This window comes from Carcharodon carcharias, chromosome 6 (genome assembly GCF_017639515.1).
Source record: "Carcharodon carcharias isolate sCarCar2 chromosome 6, sCarCar2.pri, whole genome shotgun sequence".
Lineage (NCBI taxonomy): Eukaryota > Metazoa > Chordata > Chondrichthyes > Lamniformes > Lamnidae > Carcharodon > Carcharodon carcharias.
Genome location: NC_054472.1, coordinates 171,474,866 through 171,501,807, shown reverse-complemented (window position 1 = coordinate 171,501,807; position 26,942 = coordinate 171,474,866). Strand labels below are relative to the sequence as shown.

General features: G+C 44.4%; 1 protein-coding gene across 2 annotated transcripts in view; it reads right to left on the bottom strand.

Annotated features, from left to right (window-relative positions):
• Nucleotides 1–26,680, bottom strand: part of ndufv2 (NADH:ubiquinone oxidoreductase core subunit V2) — a 42,623-nt gene extending 15,943 nt beyond the window's left edge. The window contains exons 1-3 of one of the 2 annotated variants that reach the window (XM_041190566.1): nucleotides 26,564–26,680; nucleotides 11,265–11,333; nucleotides 8,215–8,277 (exon numbers count right to left, since the gene is read on the bottom strand). In XM_041190566.1, the coding sequence (XP_041046500.1) occupies nucleotides 8,215–8,277; nucleotides 11,265–11,333; nucleotides 26,564–26,605 (174 nt within the window). In that variant the 5' untranslated portion in view covers nucleotides 26,606–26,680. The remainder of the gene's footprint in view (nucleotides 1–8,214; nucleotides 8,278–11,264; nucleotides 11,334–26,563) is intronic. The other variant, XM_041190567.1, reaches the window with a different exon arrangement.
• Nucleotides 26,681–26,942: the final 262 nt, after the last annotated feature.

Genomic DNA, 26,942 nt, shown 5'->3' with positions numbered 1-26,942 from the left:
CCTTTGCGTTCCATGCGCTTGTGCCTCCTTGCTTTGCCAGGGTAGATAGGGTAGTGCCAAATGTGATGGAGGCAGCATTTGGGAGGGTGGGGGGAGCGGGTGTCAGCCCTGGCTTCTTTGCGTGAGTGTACAGCAGCTGCGGGGTGACAAAGCACTGGAGCTCTGCAATGTCCCACTCTGGTTGGGGTGGCAGGGATGCGATGGGAATCCAGGTACAGGCTGGACTAATCAATGCTCGTCTCTCCTTTTCAGCAGAAGACTGCACACAATTCCGCTGAGCGGATGTGCACTGGCGGAGGCCAGTCCTGGTTGGCCATCATGACTCGATTAGAGCAGCAGGCCAAGGATCTGGAGAGGCGCCATGCGCCCAGGTCCACTGGTGGCAGTGAGACTGGGGTGCACAGGGAGGTATGTTTGCTGAGCACTCAGGTCACGTGTGTCCAAGCAGCCATGGCACTGCTGAATGCTCAGTGATTGAAATTTGCAACATGGCTTGAGCAATGATTATGGAAGGATGAACGCGTAATGATCCTGGGGAGCGGCATACACATTGACATTGTCTCCACTTTAACTAATCAAATGTCCTTGTTCTTCCTTTCATCATCATCGAAGCAGGGCGGGGAGGAGGAGACAGAAGGCCCACTCTCACACTGGAGGGCTCTGAAAATTTTGACTCACCAGCATCACACCATCTCTGCCAGACAGGCACCAGCACAGATACTAGCACCTCGGTGGGAATTAGATCTTCAGCTAGTGTCCTGGGGCACAGCAGTGAGGGCACTTCACAGTCGCTTGAGGTGTGGGCAGAGACAGAGTGCCCATGGCGCCAGCAGTCAGAGGACTGCAGGGAACCAGGCACATGCTCGGTCGGTGGCTGATGATGTGTCTCTGGAGTCACCCATGAGGCAGCAAACTGTGGAAGTGCAACAGGGTATGCAGGAGGATCTGGCTGAGATGCATGAGGCAATGTGTGACATGGTGCCTATGCTGGAGGAGTCCACATGGAACCTCCTGATACAATGAGCCTCACGGCCCAGCACCATGCTTCCTCCATGGAGAGTGTGGCGACTCTCATGAAGAGGCTCATCCAGGAGGCCAATCAAGACCTCCTGGGGTTGCGCTCGAACCTGCAAGCCCTCACAGCGGCACTGACCTCAGCTGGTCAGTACCAGTATGGGAGATGGTTTGGGCACCAAGTATCCCAGCTCGGTGCCCATCCATCTATGGTGAGTAGGGAGGTCCAAAGTGACCTCACGTTGACGCAGCAGCTGCCTGATATCTCTGCAGGCTCCTCTCAGGATGCTCTGGATGAGGGCAGCAGCTCCTCCACCCCTCTGGCAGTGACTGTGGCATCCGATGAGGCTGGGGAGGTGCCAGCTGGAGAACTGGCCCAAGCAGGGCCATCAAAGGCTCCACAGGCCAGAGGACGACTGCCAAGGTCATCGAGGCAAACAGGACAGCACAGTGAGCAGGCTGTCTCAGATGCCAGTGCCAGCGATGGAGCGTAAATTTAAGGCACCTTAGGCACACCACGGGTTTCTCACTGGTGCTTTTATGTTGCCCCACTATTAGTTGATGACTGCTTGGTGTGATGTGCAACACCTTTGTAATTTTTTTTTCTGAACTTCATTTTGTTATATCATTAAATTTTGATATAGAAACAGAGAAACTAGGAGCATGCGTAGACCATTCGGCGCTTCGAACTTGCTCCGCCATTCATTATGACCATGGCTGATCATCCAACTCAACAGCCTGTTCCCGCTTTCTCCCCGTACCCTTTGATCCCTTTTGCCCCAAGAGCTATATCTAATTCCTTCTTGAAAGCATACAATGTTTTGGTCTCAACTACTTTCTGTGGTAATGAATTCCACAGGCTCACCACTCTCTGGGTGAAGAAATTTCTCCTCATCTCCGTCTTAAATGGTCTACTCCATATCCTCAGACTGTGAACCATGGTACTGGTCTCCCCTACCATCGGGAACATCCTTCCTGCATCCATCCTGTCTAGTCCTGTTAGAATTTTATAGGTTTCTATGAGATCCCCCCTCATTCTTCTGAACTCCTGCAAATATAATCCTAATCCACTCAATCTCTCCTCATATATCAGTCCTGCTTTCCCAGGAATCAGTCGGGTAAACCTTCGCTGCACTCCCTTTATAGCAAGTACATTCTTCCTCAGATAAGGAGACCAAAACTGCACACAATATTCCAGGTGTGGTCTCACCAAGGTCCTTACAACTGTAGTAAGACATCCCTGTTCCTGTACTCGAATTCTCTGGCTATGAAGGCTAACATACCATTTGCCTTCTTTTACCATCTGCTGCACCTGCATGCTCACCTTCAGCGACTGGTATACAAGGACACCCAGGTCTCGTTGCACATTACCCTCTCTCAATTTATAGTCATTCAGATAATAATCTGTCTTCTTGTTTTTGCTACCAAAATGGAGTTCACATTTATCCACATTATACTGCATCTGCCATGCATTTGCCCACTCACTCAGCTTGTCCAAATCACACCGAAGCATCTCTGCATCCTCCCCACAGCTCACCCGCCCATCCAGCTTTGTGTCATCTGCAAATTTGGAGATATTACATTTAATTCCCTCATCTAAATCATTAATATACATTGTGAATAACTGGGGTCCCAGCACCGATCCCTGCGGTACCCCACTAGTCACTGCCTGCCATTCAGAAAAAGACCCGTTTATTCCTACTTTGTTTCCTGTCTGCCAACCAGTTTTCTAACTATCTCAATACACTACCCCCAATCCCGTGCGCTTTAATTTTACACGCCAATCTCTTATGTGGGACTTTGTCGAAAGCCTTCTGAAAATCCAAATAAACCACATCCACTGGCTCCCCCTCATCAACTCTACTAGTTACATCCTCAAAAAAATTCCAGAAGATTTGTCAAGCATGATTTCCCTTTCATAAATCCATGCTGACTCTGTCCAATTCTGCCACTGTTTTCCACGTGCTGAGCTATTAAATCTTTTATAATGGACTCGAGAATTTTCCCCACTACCGACGTCAGGCTGACTGGTCTATAATTCCCTGTTTTCTCTCTGCCTCCCTTTTTAAATAGTAGGGTTACATTAGCTACCCTCCAATCTGTAGGAACTCTTCCAGAGTCTATAGAAACTCGGAAGATGACCGCCAATGCATCCACTATTTCTAGGGCCACTTCCGTAAGTACTCTGGGATGTAGATTATCAGGCCCCGGGGATTTATCGGCCTTCAATCCCATCAATTTCCCCAACACCATTTCCCTACTAATACTGATTTCTTTCAGTTCCTCCCTTTCACTAAACCCTGTGTTCCCCAACATTTCTGGTATGTTATTAGTGTCCTCCTTTGTGAAGACAGAACCAAAGTATGTATTTAGTTGGTCAGCCATTTCTTTGTTCCCCATTATAAATTCCCCTGTTTCTGACTGTAAGGGACCTACATTTGTCTTCACCAATCGTTTTCTCTTCACATACCTATAAAAACTGACTGTAAAAGTTTCTATGTTCCCTGCAAGCTTACTCTCGTACTCTATTTTCCCCTTCTTAATCAATCCCTTGGTCCTCCTTTGCTAAATTCTAAACTGTTCCCAATCCTCAGGTGTGTTGTCTTTTCTGGTCAATTTGTATGCCTCTTCCTTGCATCTAATACTATCTCTCATTTCCCTTGTAAGGCATGGTTTGACCACCTTTCCTGTTTCACATTTGCGCCAGACAGGAATAAACAATTGTAACAGTTCACCCATGCACACTTTGAATGTTTGCCATTGCCTATCCACTATCATCCCTTTAAGTAATGTTTCTCAATCCATCATAGCCAACTCACACCTCATACCATCGTAGTTTCCTTTATTAAGATTGAGGACCCAAGTCTCAGAATCAACTACGTCACTCCATCTTGATGAAGAATTCTATAATATTACAGTCGCTCATCTCCAACTAGATTACCAATTATTCCTTTCTCATTACACAATACTCAGTCGAGGATGGCCTGTTCTCTCATTGGTTCCTCAATGCATTGGTCCTGAAAAACATCCCGTATACACTCCAGGAATTCCTCCTCTACAGTTTTGTTACCAATTTGATTTGCCCAATCTATATGCATATTAAAGTCATCCATAATTACAGATGTTCCTTTATTACATGCATCTCTAATTTCCTGTTCAATGTCATTCCCAACATCACCACTACAGTTTGGGGGTCTATATACAACCCCCACTAACGTTTTCTGCCCCTTAGTGTTTCTCAGCTCTGCCCATACAGATTCCACATCGTCGGAGCTAATATCTTTCCTCACTATTGCATTAATTTCCTCTTTAACCAGCAATGCAACTCCACCGCCTTTTCCTTTTTGTCTATCCTTCCTAAATACTGAATACCCCTAGATGTTCATTCCCGTCCCTGGCCACCCTGCAGCCATGTCTCCGTAATCCCAACTATCATACTTGTTTACGTCTGTTTGCGCAGTTAATTCATCCACATTATTGTGAATGCTCCTTGCGTTAAGGCACAAAGTCTTAAGGCTTGTCTTTTTAACATTACTTGTCCCGTTCCCACTATTTTTCACTGAGGTCCTGTTTGATTCTTGCCCTTGATTTCTCTATGACTTTTCTTATTCAGCTTTCTGTCTTCTGTTCTGGTCTTTGATTCCCCTTCCTGACTCCTTGCATAGGTTCCCATTCCCCAGCCATTTTAGTTTAAATCCTCCACAACCACTCACAAATGATTCCCCTAGGACATCAGTCCCAGTCCTGCCCAGGTGCAACCCCTCCAGTTTGTACTGGTCCCATCTTCCCCAGAACTGGTCCCAATGCCGCAGGAATCTGAAACCCTCCCCTTCACACCATCTCTTCAGCCACGTATTCATCCGACATATTGTGCTATTTCTACTCTGACTGGCACGTGGCACTGGTAGTAATCCTGAGATCACTACCTTTGAGGTCCTACTTTTCAACTTACTTCCTAACTCCCTATATTCTGCTTTTAGGACCTCATCCCTTTTTTTTCACCTATGTTCTTTGTACCACTGGCTCTTCACCCTCCCCCTTCAGAATGTCCTCTAGCTGCTCTGAGACATCCTTGATCCTAGCACCAGGGAGGCAACATACCATCCTGGAGTCTCGTTTGCAGCCACAGAAACGCCTATATATTCCCCTTACAATTGAATCCCCTATAACTAATGCATTCCCAGAATTTTTACTCCTCCCCTGTGCAGCAGAGCCAACCGCGGTGCAACAAATTTGGCTGTTGCTGCTTTCTCCATTCCGCCCAATAGTATCCAAAGTGGTATATCTGTTTTGCAGGGGAATAGCCACAGGAGATTCCTGCATTGCCTGCCTATTCCTCTTGCTTTGCCTGGTGGTCACCCATTCCCTTCCTGCCTGTGGTGTGACCACCTCTATATACATGCTAACCACGATACTCTCCACATGTAAGCATGGCTCCACATGTAGGCATGGCTCAAGGTGACTCCTTTCTTCTGCAGGTGGACAATTACCCATGATGTTATGAGTGAGTTGTGTGACATTGAACTTTATTGACAAGGCCCTTAGTTAATGTTCCTTTCCAGGCAGATTTTGCACTCAGGTATCGAGTATGGAGTCTGTAGCCCTGGCGTGTGTGTTGGAGGTCCATCTGTGGTGGGCTAGCTGAAGGTTTGTTGGATTAAAGCCTCCCGGGTCTCCCTGCCTCCCTGGAGTATACCTGGGTCAGCGTCTACCCCCTCAGCATTCACCTGCGCGTGCTCATCCTTAGACTCACTGCTGGACTCATCGTGTGCAGCCGGAGCAACTGCGTCAACATCATCTTCGTCCACTGCGTCATCCCTTTCCAGTGCAAGATTGTGGAAAGTGCGGCATGCAACCACAATCAGTGACAAAATCTGAGGGGTGTTGGAGTGCACCCCCTGAATGGTTCAGACATCAGAAGCACATCTTGAGAAGACCGATGGTTCTCTCTACCACAGCCCTTGTGGAGGCATGGCTCCAATTGCATTGCTGCTCAGTCTCTGTTCTTGGATGGTGGAGAGGCGTCATGAGCCACCTTTTGAGGGGATAGCCCTTATCACCCAGCAGCCATCCATCCAGCCATGCTGGAGCACTGAAGTGCCTTGGCACCTGGGAGTGTCTGAGGATGGAATTGTATTGGGAGCTGCCTGGGTACCTTGCACAGACTTGCAGAATCTGCATCTTGTGATCTCACACTATCTGCATGTTCAAGGAGAGGAATCCCTTCCTGCTGTCACCGAGCTCACCCACTGGCACCTTGACAGCTGCATGTGTGCAGTTGATTGCACCCTGGACTTGGGGGAAGCCAGCAATCGCTGCAGAGCTTCTGGCTCACTGTGTCTGGCTGGCCCCATCCCAGCAGTAGTGGATGAAAGTCAATGCATGCCTGAACAAAGCATCTGTCAACTGCTTGACACAGTGTGGACAGCTGACTGGGAGACTCCACAAAGATCACCCACCAACTTCTGGAAAGAGCCAGAGGCATAGACGTGGAGGGCAGCTGTGACCTTCAGCACTACTGGCAATGGGGTGCCCACCAACACAGTTGACACAGATCTCAGACCCTATCATCTGACAGATGGAGGTGACTGTCTCCCTTGAGAGATGGAGCCTTCTTTGGCACTGCACCTCAGACATATTGAGGTAGCTGCTTCGCCGCCTGTATACCCTGGCAGCAGGATAGCGGCATCTTCTGCAGCCTCTTCCGCCTTGGGCTTTCTGTTGGCCCTGCGCCTCTCCTGGAGGCTGAATGTGGACTCCTGGCCTCCTCCCCCTTCTGGCCCCCCCTTCCTCCTCAGAGGAGGTGCCTCCAGTGGATATCACAACTCCCATTCTCAGGCTAAGGGAGGGCTTCCTGAAACCTGCAGGCCCCAAAAATGATCTTTACTGTAGAGTCCTGACTGAAGACTCCTGTCCAAGCAGCTGTTATGAGTTTTGAAGTATTCCTGCTCACACAGGCAAGAATCAGTAACTTTCACAATGAAACATCTAACAGATACCACTCGCCACCCCACTCACTCCTCTTATCCCTCCCGTGGATGAGGTTTACATAAATGTGTCCTACCCGCCTGCCTGTTACGCCTGTGCGACGTCCTGAAAATCGCACAGGCCCCGAAAAATAGCAGACAATTGCTGCCTCAAGGGCTTTAACTTGGTGATTAATTAACGGCGGGCGTGCATCAGAGAATATCGCCCGCCCGCCCAACTACCTAAGTATTGCGATGGCACACGGTGACGTTGGGATGCTTGCCCGACGTCACCGCACGCCATTTTACGCGGCCCCGCATGTCAACGCAAAAATTCTGCCCATAAGATAAATAGGCCAGATCCAGCTGAAGGCTGGTTTGGACTTTCAATTTTACAATGGAAATTTATCAAAAAGGCATATCAATTTTACATGTAATACAGTGGACAGTATTTAATGAAGGCTACAGGGGTGTCAAATGCCAGCTGGAGAGCTGGCGAGAGCACCGCGTCACCTCTTTCCAGGAAGGCTTGAAGTTGGCAGCAGTGGCTCTTCCAAAGATCAAGGATTCCGGAGGCAGGTCCCACTCACCCAGAGTTTCTGGCCAATCAGAGGCCAGCCTGGCAGTGCCACTGGGAAGGCAATGGCTGCTGCTGACACTACACCCATCCAAGACCATGGATCAATGAGGGACCTGGGCCCATAGGTTTAGGGAGGTCTCAGCAGGCTACAACCCATTTCTGATGCTGGATCCCCCGTTCAGTCCTTTGAATGAGGGACTCCTCACCCCCATAGGGGGTGCAAGCAGCCCACAAGCAACCTTGAGAGGTTGCTTTTCAGGATTTCCATATGGCAAGAACCTTCCCTGCCACTTGCTGAATACCAGCGGCAGCGGGAGCAGTCCTTAAGTGGGTATTAATTCCTGCTATGGACATAAACAGGGCAGTGGCAGGAAGGCAACGAGATCTCCACCGCTACCCTCCACCTGATTAAATGTCCCCCAACAAACTCGCCACGGGAAAGGGCATCAAATTCCATCCACAATGTGGGGGTATCGGTTGCTCACTGTGATTGGCATGTAGTTCAGAGTAATGCCAGTGTGGGGTTCAATCTCCATTCTGGCTATTTTAAGAATACTTAACATTGCAAATATTTCATTGAATTCTCAAAGAATTACTTCTTAGGAAAACGTCCAAAAGAAAACTTAAAGAATACAAATGTCATGGTGCTCTTACCTTATAATTTTCTGGTGTGAAATCAAATGGTGTATCTGGATTGTTATCAGGTGTATCCCTATGCTTAAATGGAAAAATAAATTTTAATGCACACTGGTAATAGAAAGCAGCTCACTTCACTGTACAACAACAATTCATACTCTTAAAGTGCCATTTAACGTTTCAAAGGATCTACAGTGAAGCAAAAATAATCAGACCAAGCACTGGTTAAAGAAGGGTTGGAGTGGTGAAAACAAGCACAAAGAAGCAGATTTTGATAAGGCTTTTGATGGAGTGAAGAGAAGTAGCAATATGGAGGGGTTTAGGGAGAGCATTCTACAATGCAGCAGGATATCGCTGAAGACTTTGGAGCAGAGGGAGAGGATTGCAAAGGAGGCTAATCAGAAAAGTGTAGATGCATGCATGAACATAGCAAGGAGGTTGCTAAGGTAGTGAAGGGCAACGTCATGGAAGAATGCTGATGAGGACAAGGATTTTAGAAATTATGCATTATGACAGGAGGCAATTAATATTGATGAGAAGAGGTTATGGAGTGTGCAAGTTCTGGACCAGAGCTTTTTCTTTCAAAAATGTACTTTACATAATGTACTTTAATAAATGTAGTAACAGTTCAAATTTGACATTACATAAAGTGCAGTACAGTTCTGTTTCTTTCATTACAGTATGGTGGCACAATGAGGTGCCTAACTATGGTTAACAAGTTATATTTATCAATTACATTTCATGTCAAACTGTTGCAATACAACCCAAGGGGTTTTACATGGGTCCAGACCCTTGGTGTACTAAGGTGGAAGGGCCTTAAACTTTGGCATTTCCTTATTGAGTCTTTGCAGCAGCTATCTAAAGCTTTAGTGTCATTCAGCAAGTAGTCCTGGACCTTGGGTATGCTAATCGGCAAACACTCAGTCGTGCAGCTCTTTGCACTGAAAGACCAAGTTTTAGGCAGACCAAAGAGTGTCTTTCACCAAGCTGATGGTCCTACTGCAACAGCTGATGTTTAACTTGGTGTGCATCCCTGAATGAATCCTTCGTTATGGAGCTGCTCTGGCTGAACCGCAACAGGAACCACTGCATCTCTCACAGACCTGATTTGCAAAGGCACATTCCAACAGGAGGGCGACTGTCTGTTCCCTATTGCAGCTGCCTGAGGAACATTGTGCAGCAGCACTGAGACCCCAGATGTGCATGAAGGATCTGACGGGGAGGGCCCTTCTCAACACCAGGCAAGCTACGTCTGGATGCTTGTATGAAAGTTCTGGCAATGAAGCATTTTACCAAAGGAATTTTTGAGTCCACTTGGGGAACCATTCGACAAGATGCACCATCTGCATTCCTCCTGGAGGATGTTGTGTGGACTCCTGCCTGATGGACTTGTGTTTTTGTGCACAAACTTTTCTACAAGAGACAGGTGGTATGGCACAGTCCAAGTGAACAGAGCATTCCACAGTAAGGTGGCCAGACCCATCCTCCACAACAACAGGGAGAGGTAGATTCTGGTGTTTGCATACTGAGGGTCTACCCACAGCTTGGTGCAACTGCACACACAAAGTGGCCATGAAGTTGAGGGTGACTTTCCCTCCCTCTTTATCTGGAGATGAGTACTCCGTTTTCCCGCAGACTGAACTTAATGTTGTATTTACTTAAGGTACCATCATAAAACTGCAGCATAGTTACTCTTAGGATTTCATCTCATCTACATCTTAGCTCAAGACTACAACTTAAAACAATGCATTTCTATTTAGCAGTCTGACAATATAAACAGTCTTTATACTCATCAGTAATGATTTTCAGACTGTACGGTTGCATACTTTAGTTAATTTGACAGTGATTATGATTCTAACCCAGATCTTACATTTCTTTGCCAAGATGCATGCTATTCTCAGAAATATCCTGAAAGTCACAATAATGCAAGTTCACAGATCATTCTATCTTAGGTACAATTCTTACAGGCACTTTGCAAGAATTTGAAAAATATTTTTCCATGCTATTGAAATATTACATTTTTCTTTACATGAAATCACATGCAAAGTGACTACTCCAGACAACAGCTGAAATATTTCAGTTACATCATCGTTCATAGTGCTAATATTTATGCATTATACCAAAGCATATTGAAAAACCCTTTCAACCCATGTGTAACAAACAGTTAAAAGGTCTCCCAAGTGGCCTCAGATACCATGCATTTGCTGAATGACTTTTAACAAGAACTCTTTGTTGTATCCTACTGACACATTTACAATAATCATGCTTTACATGTGGTAAATTGAACCATAGGGCAGACATTGCAGAATTAATAATACTGTATTTAATAAACACAAAATTTCCCAAAACAATGTTGAGTGGAAGGTCAAATCAGTGATGTCAATGACACATGAACTCTCCTCACAAATTCACCCAATTAGTAGTCCCGCTGTGTGTGTGTATATATAAATATTAAATACAAAGAGAGAGAGAGAGAGAGAGAAGCTAGCAATGAACCAACTATTTATCAATGCCTGCTTTTGCAGTGCCACAGAGAAACAAAAGTAGTAAGGGGTTATGTTTTTATCTTTACCTCTTCAAACTCTATTGTAATGCTGAGTTTGATAAGTTTGTGCACAATTATTGTGCAAAATTGTGTCATTTATTGCAACAAGTAGGGTTAATTGAGGATACGATACTTCAATTTACTATTTTAAATGCAATCCAGTACAATGCTTCAAAGCCAGCTCCAGTACACATTGCACTATATAAATGTAACACCAAATATTGTCATTTTAGTGCCAATTATGCTTGACATGGTAATAGTGCTGCTCCTTTGTACTCACTAGGATGTGGGTTGAGCATACCTTAACTGCTTTTACTCTACTCTCTTTGGCTACAAGATTCTTAAGACTTTCAACCTATTAACTCAAGTACCTGAGGTCAAACACTGACACCAGAAGTGAAAGTAGAGTTTTAACCACTGCAGCATCAGATTAATCCAACTAAAAAATATCCTAACTAAATTAAAAACTTATAAGACATGTATCTAAAAATGCATGTCCCTGTACTGTGCACCAATTGCTTACCACAAATGAGGCTGCACCACTTCCTCCTGCACATTGAGCTGTCCTTTGTACATAACGTATCTGTCTCACCTAGAATGTAAAAATAAAAAGGTTAAAATTCTCAGACCAATATCATGGAAATACTGTTCTATTGTGGTCAATATCAAAATGTAATGTCATTTTAGATCATTTTTATAAGTAGCTGATCCAGAACTAAAGACGAATGGTCTGTTCTCAGGTGTCACTTGTTGACATAATTAAAGCAATTAGTAAGTGCCACAATGATGAAGTTTGAAAATGTTTCATATTGTAGATAATACAAATCCACAGATCATTTAATAATTCAAACATTAGCAAGCATTCAAAAGAGATTACGTTGTTCAGGTTACCATTTGTGGGGTGGGGGAGGGTAGTGCTGTAATTCTACCTGTAATTTGCAAATAACATTGCAAAATATATAGAGAAATACTCAACCTTTCAAAGGCCAAGGCGATTAGTCAGGTCCTCTCATTTATTATGCAACTAGAGTGACAAGACATGATGGTAAGACAATAACAAATCTATGTAAATAAAATATAACAATAAAAACAGGTAGCAGAGTAAGGAGGACAGGACAGCACATTGGATTCTTGCTTTGTACATCATGGAGTGACAGGGCACTGGTTACATTCTTAATCTTCCATAAGTAGGATTTGTAGCCTCGATTTTTGAAGAAGCACTAGTGAAGGTATGGGAACAGTTCCCTCATTAAATTACAAGTCTCGAGGTAAGAGAATGAACAGAAAGAAAAATGAGTTAAGCAGTTGAAGGGATAGTGTATTTCTGTGCAGTCAGTGGAATGACTAAGTTTACAATTTTTAAAAAAACTAATGGAACATTAAGAACCTGATGCGGCAGGTGGTGGAGAAGAAGAGGACTGTCTTTGAATTAAATTCTTCCATTTATCGCCTTCAGTCATAAAACAGCTGCTCACACTCAACTTGTGACAACTAGTTCCTGAAATGGATTTTCAAAAAGTGCATCTTTGAAAATCCTCTCACAATAAAGAATGGTGACACTACCAAAGGCTCAGGATTATTTGATTGTAACTCAAGTCCAATTTAGTCATGGCAGACATTTGTTTTACTTTTCAAGATATTATACAGTTTTACATTATTATGCAGTTACTTATGATGATAAAAACTGCTGTGAGTGTCTACAAGAGCACTTCAGTTTCAGAGTCTATTTTTTTTAATTAAAACTATAAAACTCCAACTAGTTGGCAAGATCTTGTGAACACTGACAACATCATATCCATCACATCTGAAGAGTCATAAGGACTCGAAACGTTAACTCTGGTATTTTTCTCTCCACAGATGCTGTTAGGCTATATATGAATGTAACACAGTTTTTCCAGCATTTTCTGTTTTTGTAATGCTCTGGGGACCTGGGTTCAAATCCCACCACGGCAGATGGTGAAATCTGAATTCAATCAAAAATACCTGGAATTAGAAGTCTGATGATAACCACAAAATCATTGCTGATTGTCATAAAAACCCATCTGGTTCACTAATGTCCTTTAGGGAAGAAAATCTGCTGTCCTTAACTGGTCTGGCCTACATGTGACTCCAGACCCACAGCAATGTGGCTGACTCTTAAATGCCCACTGAATAAGGGCACAAGGGATGGGCAATAAATGCTGGCCCATATTCCATGAACAAATATAAAAAAAAATTCAATCTTCCCTCACCCTCCTCAGTTCTAAAGAAAGGAGGACATGCCAGGAGCAGCACCAGGCATACCTAAAAATAAGGTGTCAACCTGGTGAAGCTATAACAGGACCATTTGCGTGTCAAACAGCATAAGCAGCAAGTGATAGAGCTAAGCGATCCCACAACCAATGGATCAGATCTAAGCTCTGCAGTCCTGATGGAGGAGATACAAATGCCAAACTAGGTTTTATTTACACACCATAACTGATCTACAACAATCACAATTCTGTTAGAAATATTCTCAGAATGATACAGCAGAGAGAGCCAGTCTATCAGCTGTCTGTGCCAGCTCTTTGAAAGAACTAGTCAAATAGTCCCACTCTCCCTGCACTACAATATTTTTCCTTTTAAGTATTTATCAAATTTCGTTCTTGAAGTCATTTCTGAATTTGCATCCATCACCTTTTCAGACAGTGCACTCCAGATCTTAACAACTCACTGCATTTTATTTTGTGCCTCTGGTCCTTTTTCCCCATTGCTTTACCTCTACCACTGGAAACAGTTTCTCAATTATTGTATCAAAATTATTTTGAATGCTCTATCAAATCTCCCTTTAATCTCCTCTGCAACCCTAGCTTCTCCAGCCTTTCCACATAACTGAAGTTCCTGATAAAATGGTTACAGCAATGGAGGCCATTCAGCCTGTTATGGCCGTGCTGGCTCTCTGTAAAAACTACTCTGCTAATCCCACGCCCCTGCCTTTTCCCCAAAGGGCTGCAATTTTTTTCTCTTCAGATAATCAGCCGATGCCCTTTTGAAAGCCATCACTGAATCTGCCTCCACCAAGCTCTCAGGCAGTGCATTCAGGTCATAACCACTCACTGCATAAAAAGGTTTTTCCTCATGTCACCTCCAGTTCTTTTGCTTATCAACTTAATTCAGTGTCCTCTGGCTTGCGACCCTTCCACCAACAAGAACAGTTTCTCCCTAATTACTCTATGCAGACCTCTCATGACTGAACACCTGTATGAAATCTCCTCTGTGGAGAAAAGGCCCAGTTTCTCTAATCTGTCCCCATTACTGAAGTCCCTTATCCCTAGAACCATTCTTGTAGACCTTTGTACAGCCCCACCAATGCCTTCATATCCTTCCTGCACAGCGAGTGGTTAGGATTTGCAATGCACTGCCTGAAAGGTTGTGGAACCAGATTCAATAATGACTTTCATAACAGAATTGAATAAATGCACATTTGGACATCATAATCCAGTTGAGGCCAAACCAGCGTTTTATAAAGGATTACCAATGCCTTTTGTTTTCTATGTCCCTTTTTATAAAATCCAAGATCCTATGATGAAGAACAGTCATACGGACTCGAAACGTTAACTCTGTCTTTCGCTCCACAGATGCTGTCAGACCTGAGTTTTTCCAGCAATTTTTATTTTTGTTTCAGATTTCCAGTATCTGCAGTATTTTGCTTTTATCTTAGTGTTTAATTGACTGCCATTTCTCTTCCAGGAATGCACACCTTGAAGAAGTACTGCTCTTCTACGACAAGATTTCCGCTTGTCTCTTTTGTCCTGTTCACCTTCATTGCTTTCCATTTTCCTCCCGGTGTTTGACAAGATGTTTGCCAAAACTCGCTTTCACAGCCATATTTCCTTCCTCAGTGACTGTCTCCATCTCCGATTTACTCCACATGGATTCCAACTGAAGTTCCATCCCTCATGTTTTGAATCCACCCAGGATTACAGGTATCTCCGGGACATACAACGCTCCACGGGCTGCTGTTCTCACTGCATCCTGAGATCCACACTCAGTGCCATGCGCCACCATATAAACACACTCAACCTCTCCCTCCAGCAGCACCAACTCACCCTATCTCAAAGCTATCCTTGGCCCCAGTTTCATTTTATTCTTTGTCTCATCCGACACCTTAACAAGAAACTTTGTCTCTTTCTTTCAGGTGCTAAGGAACGCATGCTCCAACAACTCGCTGATACCAATGCCCCTCTAGGGCCCTCCACCCCTTCCCGTCCCTCTGACCCCATCCAGTCTTCTAATTCGAGCCCCGTCCGTGTATACACCAAACCCTCTTCCCTTCCCCTCTCTGATGCTAAGCGTTCAGTACTCAGCAAAGGATTCAGTTTCATACCGTTACGCCCTCACCTCAATGAATTCCGGGCTCGGCACGATGCTGAACTCCTCTTCTGCCGCCTTCGTCTCCGTGCTCACTTATTTGGGCAGGAGTCCTCCCTCCGTTCAACGGATCCTTTCACCCATCTCCAGTATTGTCCCTCCACCTGGACCCCTTCCTCTGGCCTATTACCTGCTCTTGATCTTTTCATTGAGAACTGTTGGCCTGACATCAGCCATCTCAATTTCTCTGCTCCTCTCATTCACTCTAACCTGTCTTCTTCTGAGCTTGCCGCACTCCGTTCTCTCAGGTCCAGCCCTGACTTTATCAAGCCTGCCAACAAGGGTGGTGATGTTGTTGTCTGGCATACTGACCTCTATCTCGCAGAGGCAGAGCATCGACTCGCAGACACTTCCTCCTACCTCCCCTGGACCATGGCCCCACCACCAAACATCAAGCCATTGTTTCCAGGACTGTTGCTAACCTAATCTCCTCTGGAGATTGTCCCTCCACAGCTTCCAACCTCGGATAGCCCACTTCTACCTCCTCCCCAAAATCCACAAACAGGACTGTCCCAGTAGGCCGATCGTGTCAGCCTGTTCCTGCCCCACGGAACTCATTTCTTCCTTTCTTGACTCCGTTCTCTCTCCCCTTGTCCAGTCTCATCCCTTGTACATCCATGATTCCTCTGATGCCTTACGTCATATCAAGAATTTCCAGTTCCCTGGCCCCAAGCACCTCCTCTTCACCATAGACATCCAATCCCCCTACATCTCCATCCTCCACCAGGATGGTCTAAGGGCTCTCCGCTTCTTCCTTGAACAGAGGCCCAAACAATTCCCGTTCCACCACCACTCTCTGTTTTGCTGAACTTGTTCTCTCACTGAACAATTTCTCCTTAAAATCGTCTCATTTCCTCCAAATAAAAGGTGTGGCTATGGGTACCCATATGGGCCCCAGTTATGCCTATCTCTTTATGGGGTATGTGGAACATTCCTTGTTCCAGTCCTACTCAGACCCCCTCCGACAACTCTTTCTCCAGTATATCGATGACTATTTCAGTGGTGCTTCATGCTCTTGTCTGGACCTGGAAAAATTTTTCAACTTTGCTTCCAATTTCCACCCCTGCATCACTGACACTTCCCTTCCTTGACCTCTCTGTCTCAAAATTTCTCATGATAGACTGTTCACCAATATTCATTACAAGCCCATCAATTCCCACAGCTACCTCAACTACAGCTCCTCACACCCCGCTTCCTGCAAGAACTCCATCCCATTCTCTCAGTCGCATCTATTCCGATGATGCTACTTTCCAAAGCTGTGCTTCTGACATGTCTTCCTTCTTCTTTAAACGAGGTTTCCCACCCATGGTGGTTGACAGGGCCCTCAACTGTGCCCGACCCATCTCCCGCACCTCTGCCCTCACACCTTCCTCTCCCTCCCAGAACCATGATAGGGTCCCCCTTGTTCTCATTTTTCACCCCGGCTGGCATTCCATAGGGACCATTCCCTCCGAGATACCCTGGTCCACTCCTCCATCACCTCAACTCCCTCCCAAGGAACCTTCCCATGCAATCGCAGAAGGTGCAACACCTGCCCCTTTACTTCTCCCTTCCTCACCGTAAAAAGGCCCAAACACTCCTTTCAAGTAAAGCAGCGCTTCACTTGCACTTCCCTCAACTTGGTCTACTGCATTCACTGCTCCCAATGCGGTCTCCTCTACATTGGAGAGGCTAAACGCAGACTGGGTGACCGCTTTGTGAAACACCTTCGGTCTGTCTGCAAGCACGACCAAGATCTTCCTGTCGCTTGCCATTTCAACACCATCGTGTTCTCATGCCCACATGTCTGTCCGTGGCTTGCTGCAACGTTCCAGTGAAGCTCAACGCAAACTGGAGGAACAGCACATCATCTTCCGATTAGGCACTTCCGGACTTAACATTGAGTTCAACAACTTCAGATCATTAACTCTCTCCTCCATCTTCATCCCTTTTTGATCCCCTTTTTAAAAATATTTATTTTTTAATTTATATCTATATATATTTTTTCACCACCTATTTTTAAATTTATTTTCATTCGTTGTTTTATCCCCATCTGATAGCCTATTTCGATCTTTTTCCCCCACACCCAACCCGGGCCATCTGCCGCTTGCTCATCCTGCTTTCTACTCTTAATGTCACCATTAGAACCTCCTTTAGCCAGTATCACCACCATCAACGCCCCTTTGACCTTTAGTTTATGACATCTTTTGCAATCTCTCCTTTGCCTCCAAAAAAAAAGTTCTGAAGAAGAGTCATACGGACTCGAAACGTTAACTCTGTCTTTCTCTCCACTGATGCTGTCAGAGCTGCTGAATTTTTCCAGCAATTTTTGTTCTTGTCTAAGATCCAGTGTGCTTTATTAACCGTTTTCTCAACTTGACCTGCAACCTTCAATTCATGCATATATATCCCCAGGTCCCTTTGCTCCTGCACTTCCTTTAGAATTGTACCTTTTATTTTGTATTGCCTTTCCTTGTTCTCCCTCCAAACTTCTCCACATTAAATTTCATCTGTTACCACTGTGTCCTTTTGAAGCCTATCACTACCATCCTCACAACACCTTCAAGTTTAACGTCATCTGCAAATTTTGAAATTGTGCCTTGCATACCCAAGTCTATTTGCCCAAGACCAACCTCTGGGAGCCTCACTATTTATCTTCCTCTAGTCCAAAAATCAACCCATTCACCACTACTCTCCATTCGTATCACTCAGCCAACTTTGTATCCATGCTGCCACTGTCCCTTTCAGTCCATGCCTGCCAATCTCTTATTTCCATTTATCTGGGTCAGATCCAATCTCACCCCATTGAAATTGGCCCTCTGTCAATGAATTATTTTTACTCTGCATTGCTCTTTGTCCTTTTCCATGGCTAACTTAAACCTTATGAAACAATGATCACTGTCTCCTAAATGTTCCCTTACTGACACTTGATCCACATGGCCCATCTCATTCCCCAGAACCAGATCCAGCAATGCCTTCTTTCTCTTTGGACCAGAAACGTATCCATGTAAAAAGTTCTCCTGAATACGTTTCAGAAGCACATCCCCCTCTCTGCCCTTTCCAATACTACGACTCTCCAGGTCTATATTCAGATATTTAAAGACGCCTCATTACAACAAGTTTTTCCAGTACAGCTACAACACTGGCATCTATCTATGTGGAAAATTGTCCAGATATGTTCTCTACACAAAAAGGACAAATCCGGCCAATTACTACCCCATCAGTCTACTCTCCATCACCAGTAAAGTATTGGAAGGGGTCAACAACAGTGCTATCAAGTTGCACTTACTTAGCAATAACCTGCTTGCTGACGCCCAGTTTGGGTTCTGCCAGGGCCACGCAGCTCCCGACCTCATTACAGCCTTGGTTAAAACATGGACAAAAGAGCTGAAGTCCTGAGGTGAGGTGAGTGTGACTGCCCTTGACATCAAGGCAGCATTGAACCGAATGTGGTATCAAGGAGCCCGAGCAAGACTGGAGTCAATGGGAATCGGGGGAAAGCTCTCCGCTGGCTGGAGTCAGACCTAGCACAAAGGAAAATGGTTGTGGTTGCTGGAGGTCAATCATCTCAGTTCCAGGGCATCACTGCAGAAGTTCCTCAGGTCGTGTCCTCGGTCCAACCATCTTCAGCTGCTTCATCAATTACCTTCCTTCCAGCATAAGGTTGGAAGTGTGGATGTTCGCATAATGTTCCACACCATTTGCAACTCCCCAGATACTGAAGCAGTCCGTGTCCAAATGTAGCAAGACCGGAACAATATCCAGGCTTGGGCTGACAAGTGGCAAGTAACATTCCCGCCACATAATTGTCAGGCAATGACCATCTCCAACAAGAGAGAATCCAACATTGCCACTTGATGTTCAATGGCATTACGATCACTGAATCCCCCACTATCAACATCCTGGGGGTTACTATTGATCAGAAACTGAACTGGACTAGCCATATAAATACTGTGGTTACAAGAGGTCAGAGGCTAGGAACCATGCGATGAGTAACTCACCTCCTGACTCCCTAAAGCCTGTCCACCATCCACAAGGCACAAGTCAGGATTGTGATGGAATATTCTCCACTTGCCTGGATGAGTGCAGCTCCCACAACACTCAAGAAGTTTGACACCATCCAGGACAAAACAGCTCGCTTGATTGGCGCCACATCCACAAACATTCACTCCTTCCACCACCGATGCACACTAGCAGCAGTGTGTACCATCTATAAGATGCACTGCAGAAATTCGCCAAGGCTCCTTCAACAGCACCATCCAAACCCACAGTCCACTACCATCTAGAAGAACAAGGGCAGCAGACAGATGGGATCACCACCACTTGGAAGTTCCCCTCCAAGTCACTCACCATCCTGACTTCAAAATATATCGCCATTCCTTCAATGTTGCTAGATCAAAATCCTGGAAATCCCAGCACCGTGGGTGTATCTGCACCACATGGACTGCAGCGGTTCAAGAAGGCAGCTCACCACCACCTTCTCAAGGGTAAACAGGGATGGGTAATAAGTGCTGAACCAGCCAGCGAAGCCCACATCCCGTGAATGAATAAAAAAAACTACCCTATAGTTTTTGCACATCTCTGTAGTTTCCTCGCAAATTTGTTCCTCTCCATCTTTCCCACTAGTTGATCGTCTATAGAATTCACCCACTGGTGTAATGGCAGTTGTTTCTTATCTCTACGCAAATAGATTCTGTCTTTGACTTCTCTCGTACATCCTCTCTCTCCAACACTAATTTTATCCTTAATCATTACAGCCACCCCTCCTCCTTTCTTTCCTTCCCTATCTTTCCTGAACACCTTGTATCCAGGAATATTTAGCACCCAGTCCTGCCCTTTTTTGAACCAGGTCTCCATTACTGCCTCAACACCAGGCTCCTACAATGCTACCTGTGTCTTCATTTCACCAACCCTATTTACATGCATTCATGTAAATGCATTCTTGCTGCTATTCTATTAAATAAGAACTTAAGAATTAGGAAGGGTAGACCATTCGGCCCCTCGTGTCTGCTCCACCATTCAGTAGCATAGCTGATATGATCAAGGCCTCAACTCCTCATTCCTGCTTGCACCCCCCCCTCCCAAATAACCCTCGGCTCCTTTGTCGATCAAAAATCTGACAGCCTTGAATAACCTCAATGACCCATCCTCCGCTGCTACCTGGGGTCGTTAATTCCAAAGACTAACAATTCTTCCTCATCACCATATTAAATGGGAAACCCCTTATTTTGAAACTGTGTCCCTTCATTCTAGATTCCCTCAGAAGCAGAAACACGCTCTCAGTATCTATCCTAACTGGCCGCTCAGGATCTTACATAATTCAATAAAATCACCTAAACTCCAAGGAGTATCTGCCCAACCTTTCCTCATGAGATAACCCCTTCATCCTAGGAATCAACCGAGTGAACCTGCTCTAAACTGCCTCCAATCCAAGTATATTCTTCCTTAAATAAGGAGATCAAGAGTGTGCACAGTACTCTAGGTCTTGAGTTAGCCCAAGTGGACCAAATAACAGAGGGAGAGCATTTAGGGGACAGTGACCATTGGGCCATAAGGTTTAGGTTGGCCACGGAGAACGACATGGAGCAACCCAGAGCAGGGATAATTAGGGGAAAGCCAACTTTGATGGGATGAGAATGCATCTGAGTCGAGTGAGTTGGAATCAAATGTTGGCAGAAAAGACGGTGGCTGAACAATAGGCCACCTCCAAAGAGATAGTATTGCAAGCAATGTCAAGGTATATTCCCTTGAAGGGGAAAGGTAGGACAAATAAATATAGAACATCCTGGAAATTGAGAGAGATAGAGGTGAAGATGGGATCACCACCACTTGGAAGTTCCCCTCCAAGTCACTCAACATCCTGACTTCAAAATATATCGCCATTCCTTCAATGTTGCTAGATCAAAATCCTGGAAATCCCAGCACCGTGGGTGTGCGTACAAGAGATGTCAGGTAGAAAATACAATAAGGAATCAGGCTGAATATAGAAGGACCAGAGAGGAAGTGAAAAAACTGATCAGATAAGCAAGGAGGGAGCATGAAAAGAGACTGGCAGCTAACATAAAAGGGAGTCCCAAGTTCTTCCAAAAGCATGTAAATAATAAAAGGGTGGTAAAAGAAAGGGTAGAGCCAATTAGGGATAAAAGAGGAGACTTGGATGTGGAGGCAGAAGTAGTGGAGGTGTTAAAGGAGTAACTTTGTACCTGTCTTTACAAAGGAAAAGGATACTACCCAGGCCGAGGTGAGAGAGGAAGTAACTGGTACACTCAATGAATTTACAATTTAGGAGGAGGAGGTATTAAAGACTATCTTTACTTAAAATTGATAAGGTACCAGGACTGGATGAGATGCATCCAAGGACACTGAGGGAGGACATAGAGGCACTGGTGATAATCTTCCAGTCTTCCTTAGACATAGGGGCGGTGCCGGAGGACTGGAGAATTGTGAATGTTACACCATTGTTCAAAAAGGGGTGCAAGGACACTGCCAGCAACTACAGACCAGTCAGTTTTACTTCAGTGGTAGGGAAACTTCTGGGAACTATAGTTCAGGACAAAAATAGTCACTTTGGCAGGTGTGGGATAATTAAGGAAAGCCAGCATAGATTCATTAAGGGCAAGTCATGTTTAATTAACTTGCTGGAGTTTCTTGAGGAGTTAACAGAGAAGGCTGATAAGGACAATGCTGTTGCTGTGATGTATATGGATTTTCAAAAGGCATTTAATACAGTGCTACGCAATAGAGTTGAGCAAAATTCTAGCTCATGGAATAAAAGGGAAAGTAGGCACTTGGATAAGAGTGACAGGAAACAGAGAATAGTGATAAATGGTTGTTTTTTTTTAGATTGGAGGAAGGTTTGGAGTGGAGTTCCTCAGGGGTCAATGTTGGAACCCCCCCTTGCTCCTCTTGATAGATATTAATGACCTAGACTGTGGTGTGCAGGGCATGATTTCAAAATTTGCGGATGATATAAAGACTGGAAGCATTATCAACTGCGATGAGGATAGCTTTGAACTTCAAAAGGACATAGACATATTGGTGGATTCGGCAGGCAAATGGCACATGAAGTTCAATACAGAGAAGTGTGAAGTGATTCATTTTGGCAAGAAGAATATGTAGAGACAGTAGAAAATAAAGGGAGAAACCAAAGAAGGTGCAGGAGCAAAGGGACCTCGGTGTATATGTAAATAAGTCATTTAAGGTGGCAGAGCATGTTGAGAAAGCAGTTAATAAAGTATATGGTATCCTAAGTTTTATTAATTGAGGCACCGAATACAAGAGTAAGGACACCATATTACACTTGTATAAGACACCAGTTAGGCCTCATTTGGAGTACTGCGTCCAGTTCTGGGCACCATACTTGAGGAAGGCTGTGAAGGCATTGGAGAGAGTACAGAGGAGATTCACAAGAATAATTCCAGGGATAAACAACTGTAGCTACGAGGATAGATTGGAGAGGTTGGATCTGTTTTCCTTGGACAAAAGAAAGCTGAGAGGAAACTTGATAGAGGTATTCAAGATGCTGAGGGCCAGGGACATAGTAAATAGTGAGAAACTGTTCCCACTCAAGAGTACATCAAGAAGTAGAAGACACAGGTGCAAAATAATGGGCACAATGAGTAGAAATGATGTGAGGAAAACATTTTTTACCCAAAGGGTGGTTGGAGCCAGGAACGAATTTCCTGAAAGGGTGGTGGAGACAGGTTCGATCGAGGTATTCAAAAGGGAATTGGGTTGCTATCTGAAAAGAAAGAATGTGTAAGGTTACAGGGATAAGGCAGGGGTGTGTCATTAGTTCAAAGGCTCTTTCAGTGAACCAGTGCAGACTCAATGGGCCGAATGGCCTCCTACACTGTCAAGATCCTGTGGTCTCACAAATACCCTGTACAGTTGTAGCAAGACTTGCAATAAAGACCAATATTCCATTTGCCTTGCTAATTACTTGCTGTATCTGCATGTTAACTTTTTGTGATTCCCCTCTGTACCCTCCCTAAGGCCTTGACATCATTCCTAAAGTGTGGTCAACTCTGGGGACCACAATACTCCAGTTGAGGCCTAAGCAATGTTTTATAAATGTTGAGCATAACTTCCCTGTTTTTGTACAATGAACCTCTATTTGTAAAACTCAGGATCCCATATCCATTTTATCAGCCTTAACTCATTCTACCACCTTCAAATACTTACAACCTGTCTCTGTCCCGATACCTTCTTCAAAGTCATAACATTTAGTTTATATTGCCCCTCTTCACTTTTCCTACAAAATGAATCACTTCAACTTCTATTATGCTACATTTCATCTGCATGTGTCCATTTCACCAGTCTATGTTTTCCTGAAGTCTGTTATTATTCTTCCTCTCTGTTTACATTTGAGTTTCATGTAAGCTTTGAAATTATGCCTTGTAAACCCAAGTCCAAGTCACTGACAAACATCAAAAGGAGCAAAGTCCCAGCACCAATCACTAGGACTGCACTCTATTTCAAGTCTGACAAAAATCTGTACCACTATTCTCTATCCCTTCGCTAATTTCATATTCACATTCACTGCCCCTTTAATCCCATGATATTCCATTCTATTTGGTACTTTGCCAAAACATCAACTTCACTATCCTTATTAACCTTCTCTATTACTTCATCAAAGAACTCAAATCAAATCAGCCAAACAGAATTCACCTTTAACAAATCCATATTTGCTTTGAGTTATTAACTCATTTTCTCATTTTATCCTTCTACCCTTTTTTAAAGCATAATATAACATTTGCAATCCTCCAGTCATATGGCATCTTTCTCACATTTAAAGTGGGTTGGAAGTTTGAGGGCTCCGCAATTTCCACCTTTACTTCCCTCGTTACTTATTTCTACCATATTCACTTCCTTTGTATTCTTTCACAGGATGTGAATATTACTGGCTAGGGCAGCATTTATTGCTAATCCCAAATTGCCTTTGAAAAAGTGGTGGTGGGACACCTTCTTGCACTGTTGCAGTCCACGTGGTGTAGCTACACCCACAGTGCCTGTTAGGGGGATTGTACAGGATTTTGTCCCAGCAAGAGTGAAGGAATGGCAATATATTTCAAAGTCAGGATATTGTGTGCCTTGGAGGGGAACTTCCTGGTGGTGGTGTTCCCACGCATCTGCTGTACTTGTCTTTCTAGATGTTAGAGGTCATGGGTTTGGAAAGTACTCTCAAAGGAGCCTTGATGAGTTGTTGCAGTGCATCTTGTAGATAGTACACATTGCTGCCACCGTGTGTCAGTGGTGGAGAGTAAATGTTGAAGGTGGTGGATGGGATGCCAATCAAGCGGGCTGCTTTGTCTTGGATGGTGTCTAGCTTCTAGAGTCCTGTTGGAGCTGCACTCATCCAGGCAAACAGAGGATATTCCATCACACTCCTGACTTGTGCCTTGCAGGTGATGGACAGACTTAGGAGAGTTAGGAGATAAGTTATTCGCAACAGGATTCCTAGCCTCTGACCTGTTTTTGCAGCCACACTATTTATATGGCTGGTGCAGTTCAGATTCTAATCAATGATAATGCCCCACTATCAACATCCTGGGGGCTCAGTGATGGCAATGCCATTAAATGTCAATGGGAGATGACTGGATTCTTTTTCTACTACCCCTTCCTTTGTTGTGACATTGGCAGTATCCTCTGCTTTAGTGAAGACAGGTGCAACGTACTCATTTATCACCTCAGACACACTCTCTGTCCCCCTAAGATGATCATTTTTGGTCCCTAATCAGCCCCAAACATCCTCTTATAGGTTTATAGAAGACTTTTGGGTTCTCTTTTATATTACTTGCTAGACCATTCTCATATGAGCACAAGAATTCTAGAATGAGCAGCAGGACTAAGCATTCAGCCTTCAAGCCTGCTCCGCCATTAGATAAGATCATGGCTGATCACATTGTGGACTCAACTCCACTTTCTTGTCAATTCCCCATAAACTTGACTCCCTTGCCGATCAAAAAATTTGTCTAACTCAGCAATGAATACATCCAATGGCCCAGTTTCCAGTGCTCTCTGGGGTTTCACAGACTAACAACAGGTTGAGACTCTTTTGCCCCTATTATTTCCTTTTTTTCAGTTCTTTGCAAGTTTTTTATTCAGTTTAGTTCTCTACTAATTATGAACCACTTTAATCTCTGTATCTTCAGTCTTTGATACCCATTCTTTTCACCTCACAAGAATCTGTCTAGGCTGTACCCAAATTATTTCCCCTTTAAAAGGACTCCTGTTGCTCATTTACTGTTTTACCTGCCAATCTTTGATTCCAATTTACTTCACAGTTGATATTTCCCTCCCCCTATCCATAAACTATTCTCAACCTAAGAATAAATGATCACTGCTTCACCACCTGACACTTATGAGAGATCCATCCCCACAAGAACTGCAATAGTTCAAGAAGGTCCACTACCATCTCTTCAGTGTGTATCAGGGTTGGCAAAAAGTTAGGCCTCACCAGCATCACTACCATCTAGAAATCAAAATGCTAATTTTTCCAATTATATACTTGCTATCCTGTAGCAACAATGGGATCCAATTTGGAAAACAGACTTTTGTAAACCAGAAGTATTTACCAACAGGCCTTCAGAAGAATGGAGTGAAAGGAGGGTGCATAGGTCAATTCATCATTGGCTCTCCCTAAACTAAGATTAAACATAAAAACACTAAGTAACAACACTAATTACCAATTATCACAGTTAAAAAAAACAAAATCACTGGAGAATTCTAGAACCAATAAATGACATCTTAATACACTGAATATTTTATAGAATTAGAGGGCAGTCCATTATTCACAAACTGGAGCAAAAAGTAATTTGTGGTCCTTACTGCTTACATAAAAAAAAACCAACTGACAACAAAACTTGGAAGCACTTACTGTATTTAGTACCTTACATATTTCAACAGAAATATACTTAGACAAAAGTGGATACTAAATCAAAGGAGGAAGGGGATACAGGGCTGAACAAGGTGGAGATACTGAGTGCCAACACATGAATATTCATTTGAAATTCTTAAATTACAATGAAATGAAAAACAAATGGGGGGAGGAGGGGGTACGGGGATTCAGTCCCTGGGGTTACTAAACAAATCATATAGTGTAATCTCACTCAATTAAACAGAGAATCAATTAAAAAGTGAAACAGTTTGAAATAAATAGGGTGAAATGAAATGAAGCTAAAGCAACGAAGCGCGGTGAGGATCAGTGGATGATTGATGAAAAGCTGCAGAGCTCAGGGTGAAGCCGGCTTCTCTGTGAAGGTCGAACCATCGCCGCCGCCATGTTAATTCTCAATCGGGCCTGGGCCCGCAGGCGGCATTAACTCACTCATCCCCCTTTTCAGACCAGGCTCCACACTCCCCCCACCCTACCCCAAAGCAAGAAAAGAAATACACAATATCACTCGGCTTGAAATACCCGGGAATGATTTAACAATCTGAGTCGATCCTTACCGAGTGTGAGAAAGCAGTGCGGAACAGGCCAGACAGTAACATGGCGGCGCGGCGCCCGCCAACCGTCAGCTGAGCAATCGATATAATCACTCAGCCGCTGCACAGCCTAGCGCACAGCACCTGCAATCAAACTCAGAGCGGCCTCCAGAGCCAGTCCATGCATTCAATGTCTATCCAGTTCGATCTGATAGATCAGGTTGGTAGTGGATCCCAAGGAAGGGAATTTGTGGAATGTCTACGAGATGGCTTTTTGGAGCAGCTTGTGGTGGACCCCACTAGGGAACAGGCAATTCTAGATTTAGTGATGTGTAATGAGGCAGATTTGATCAGGGAGTTTAAGGTGAAGGAACCCTTAGCTCTTATAGAGTCCAGTAGCTCT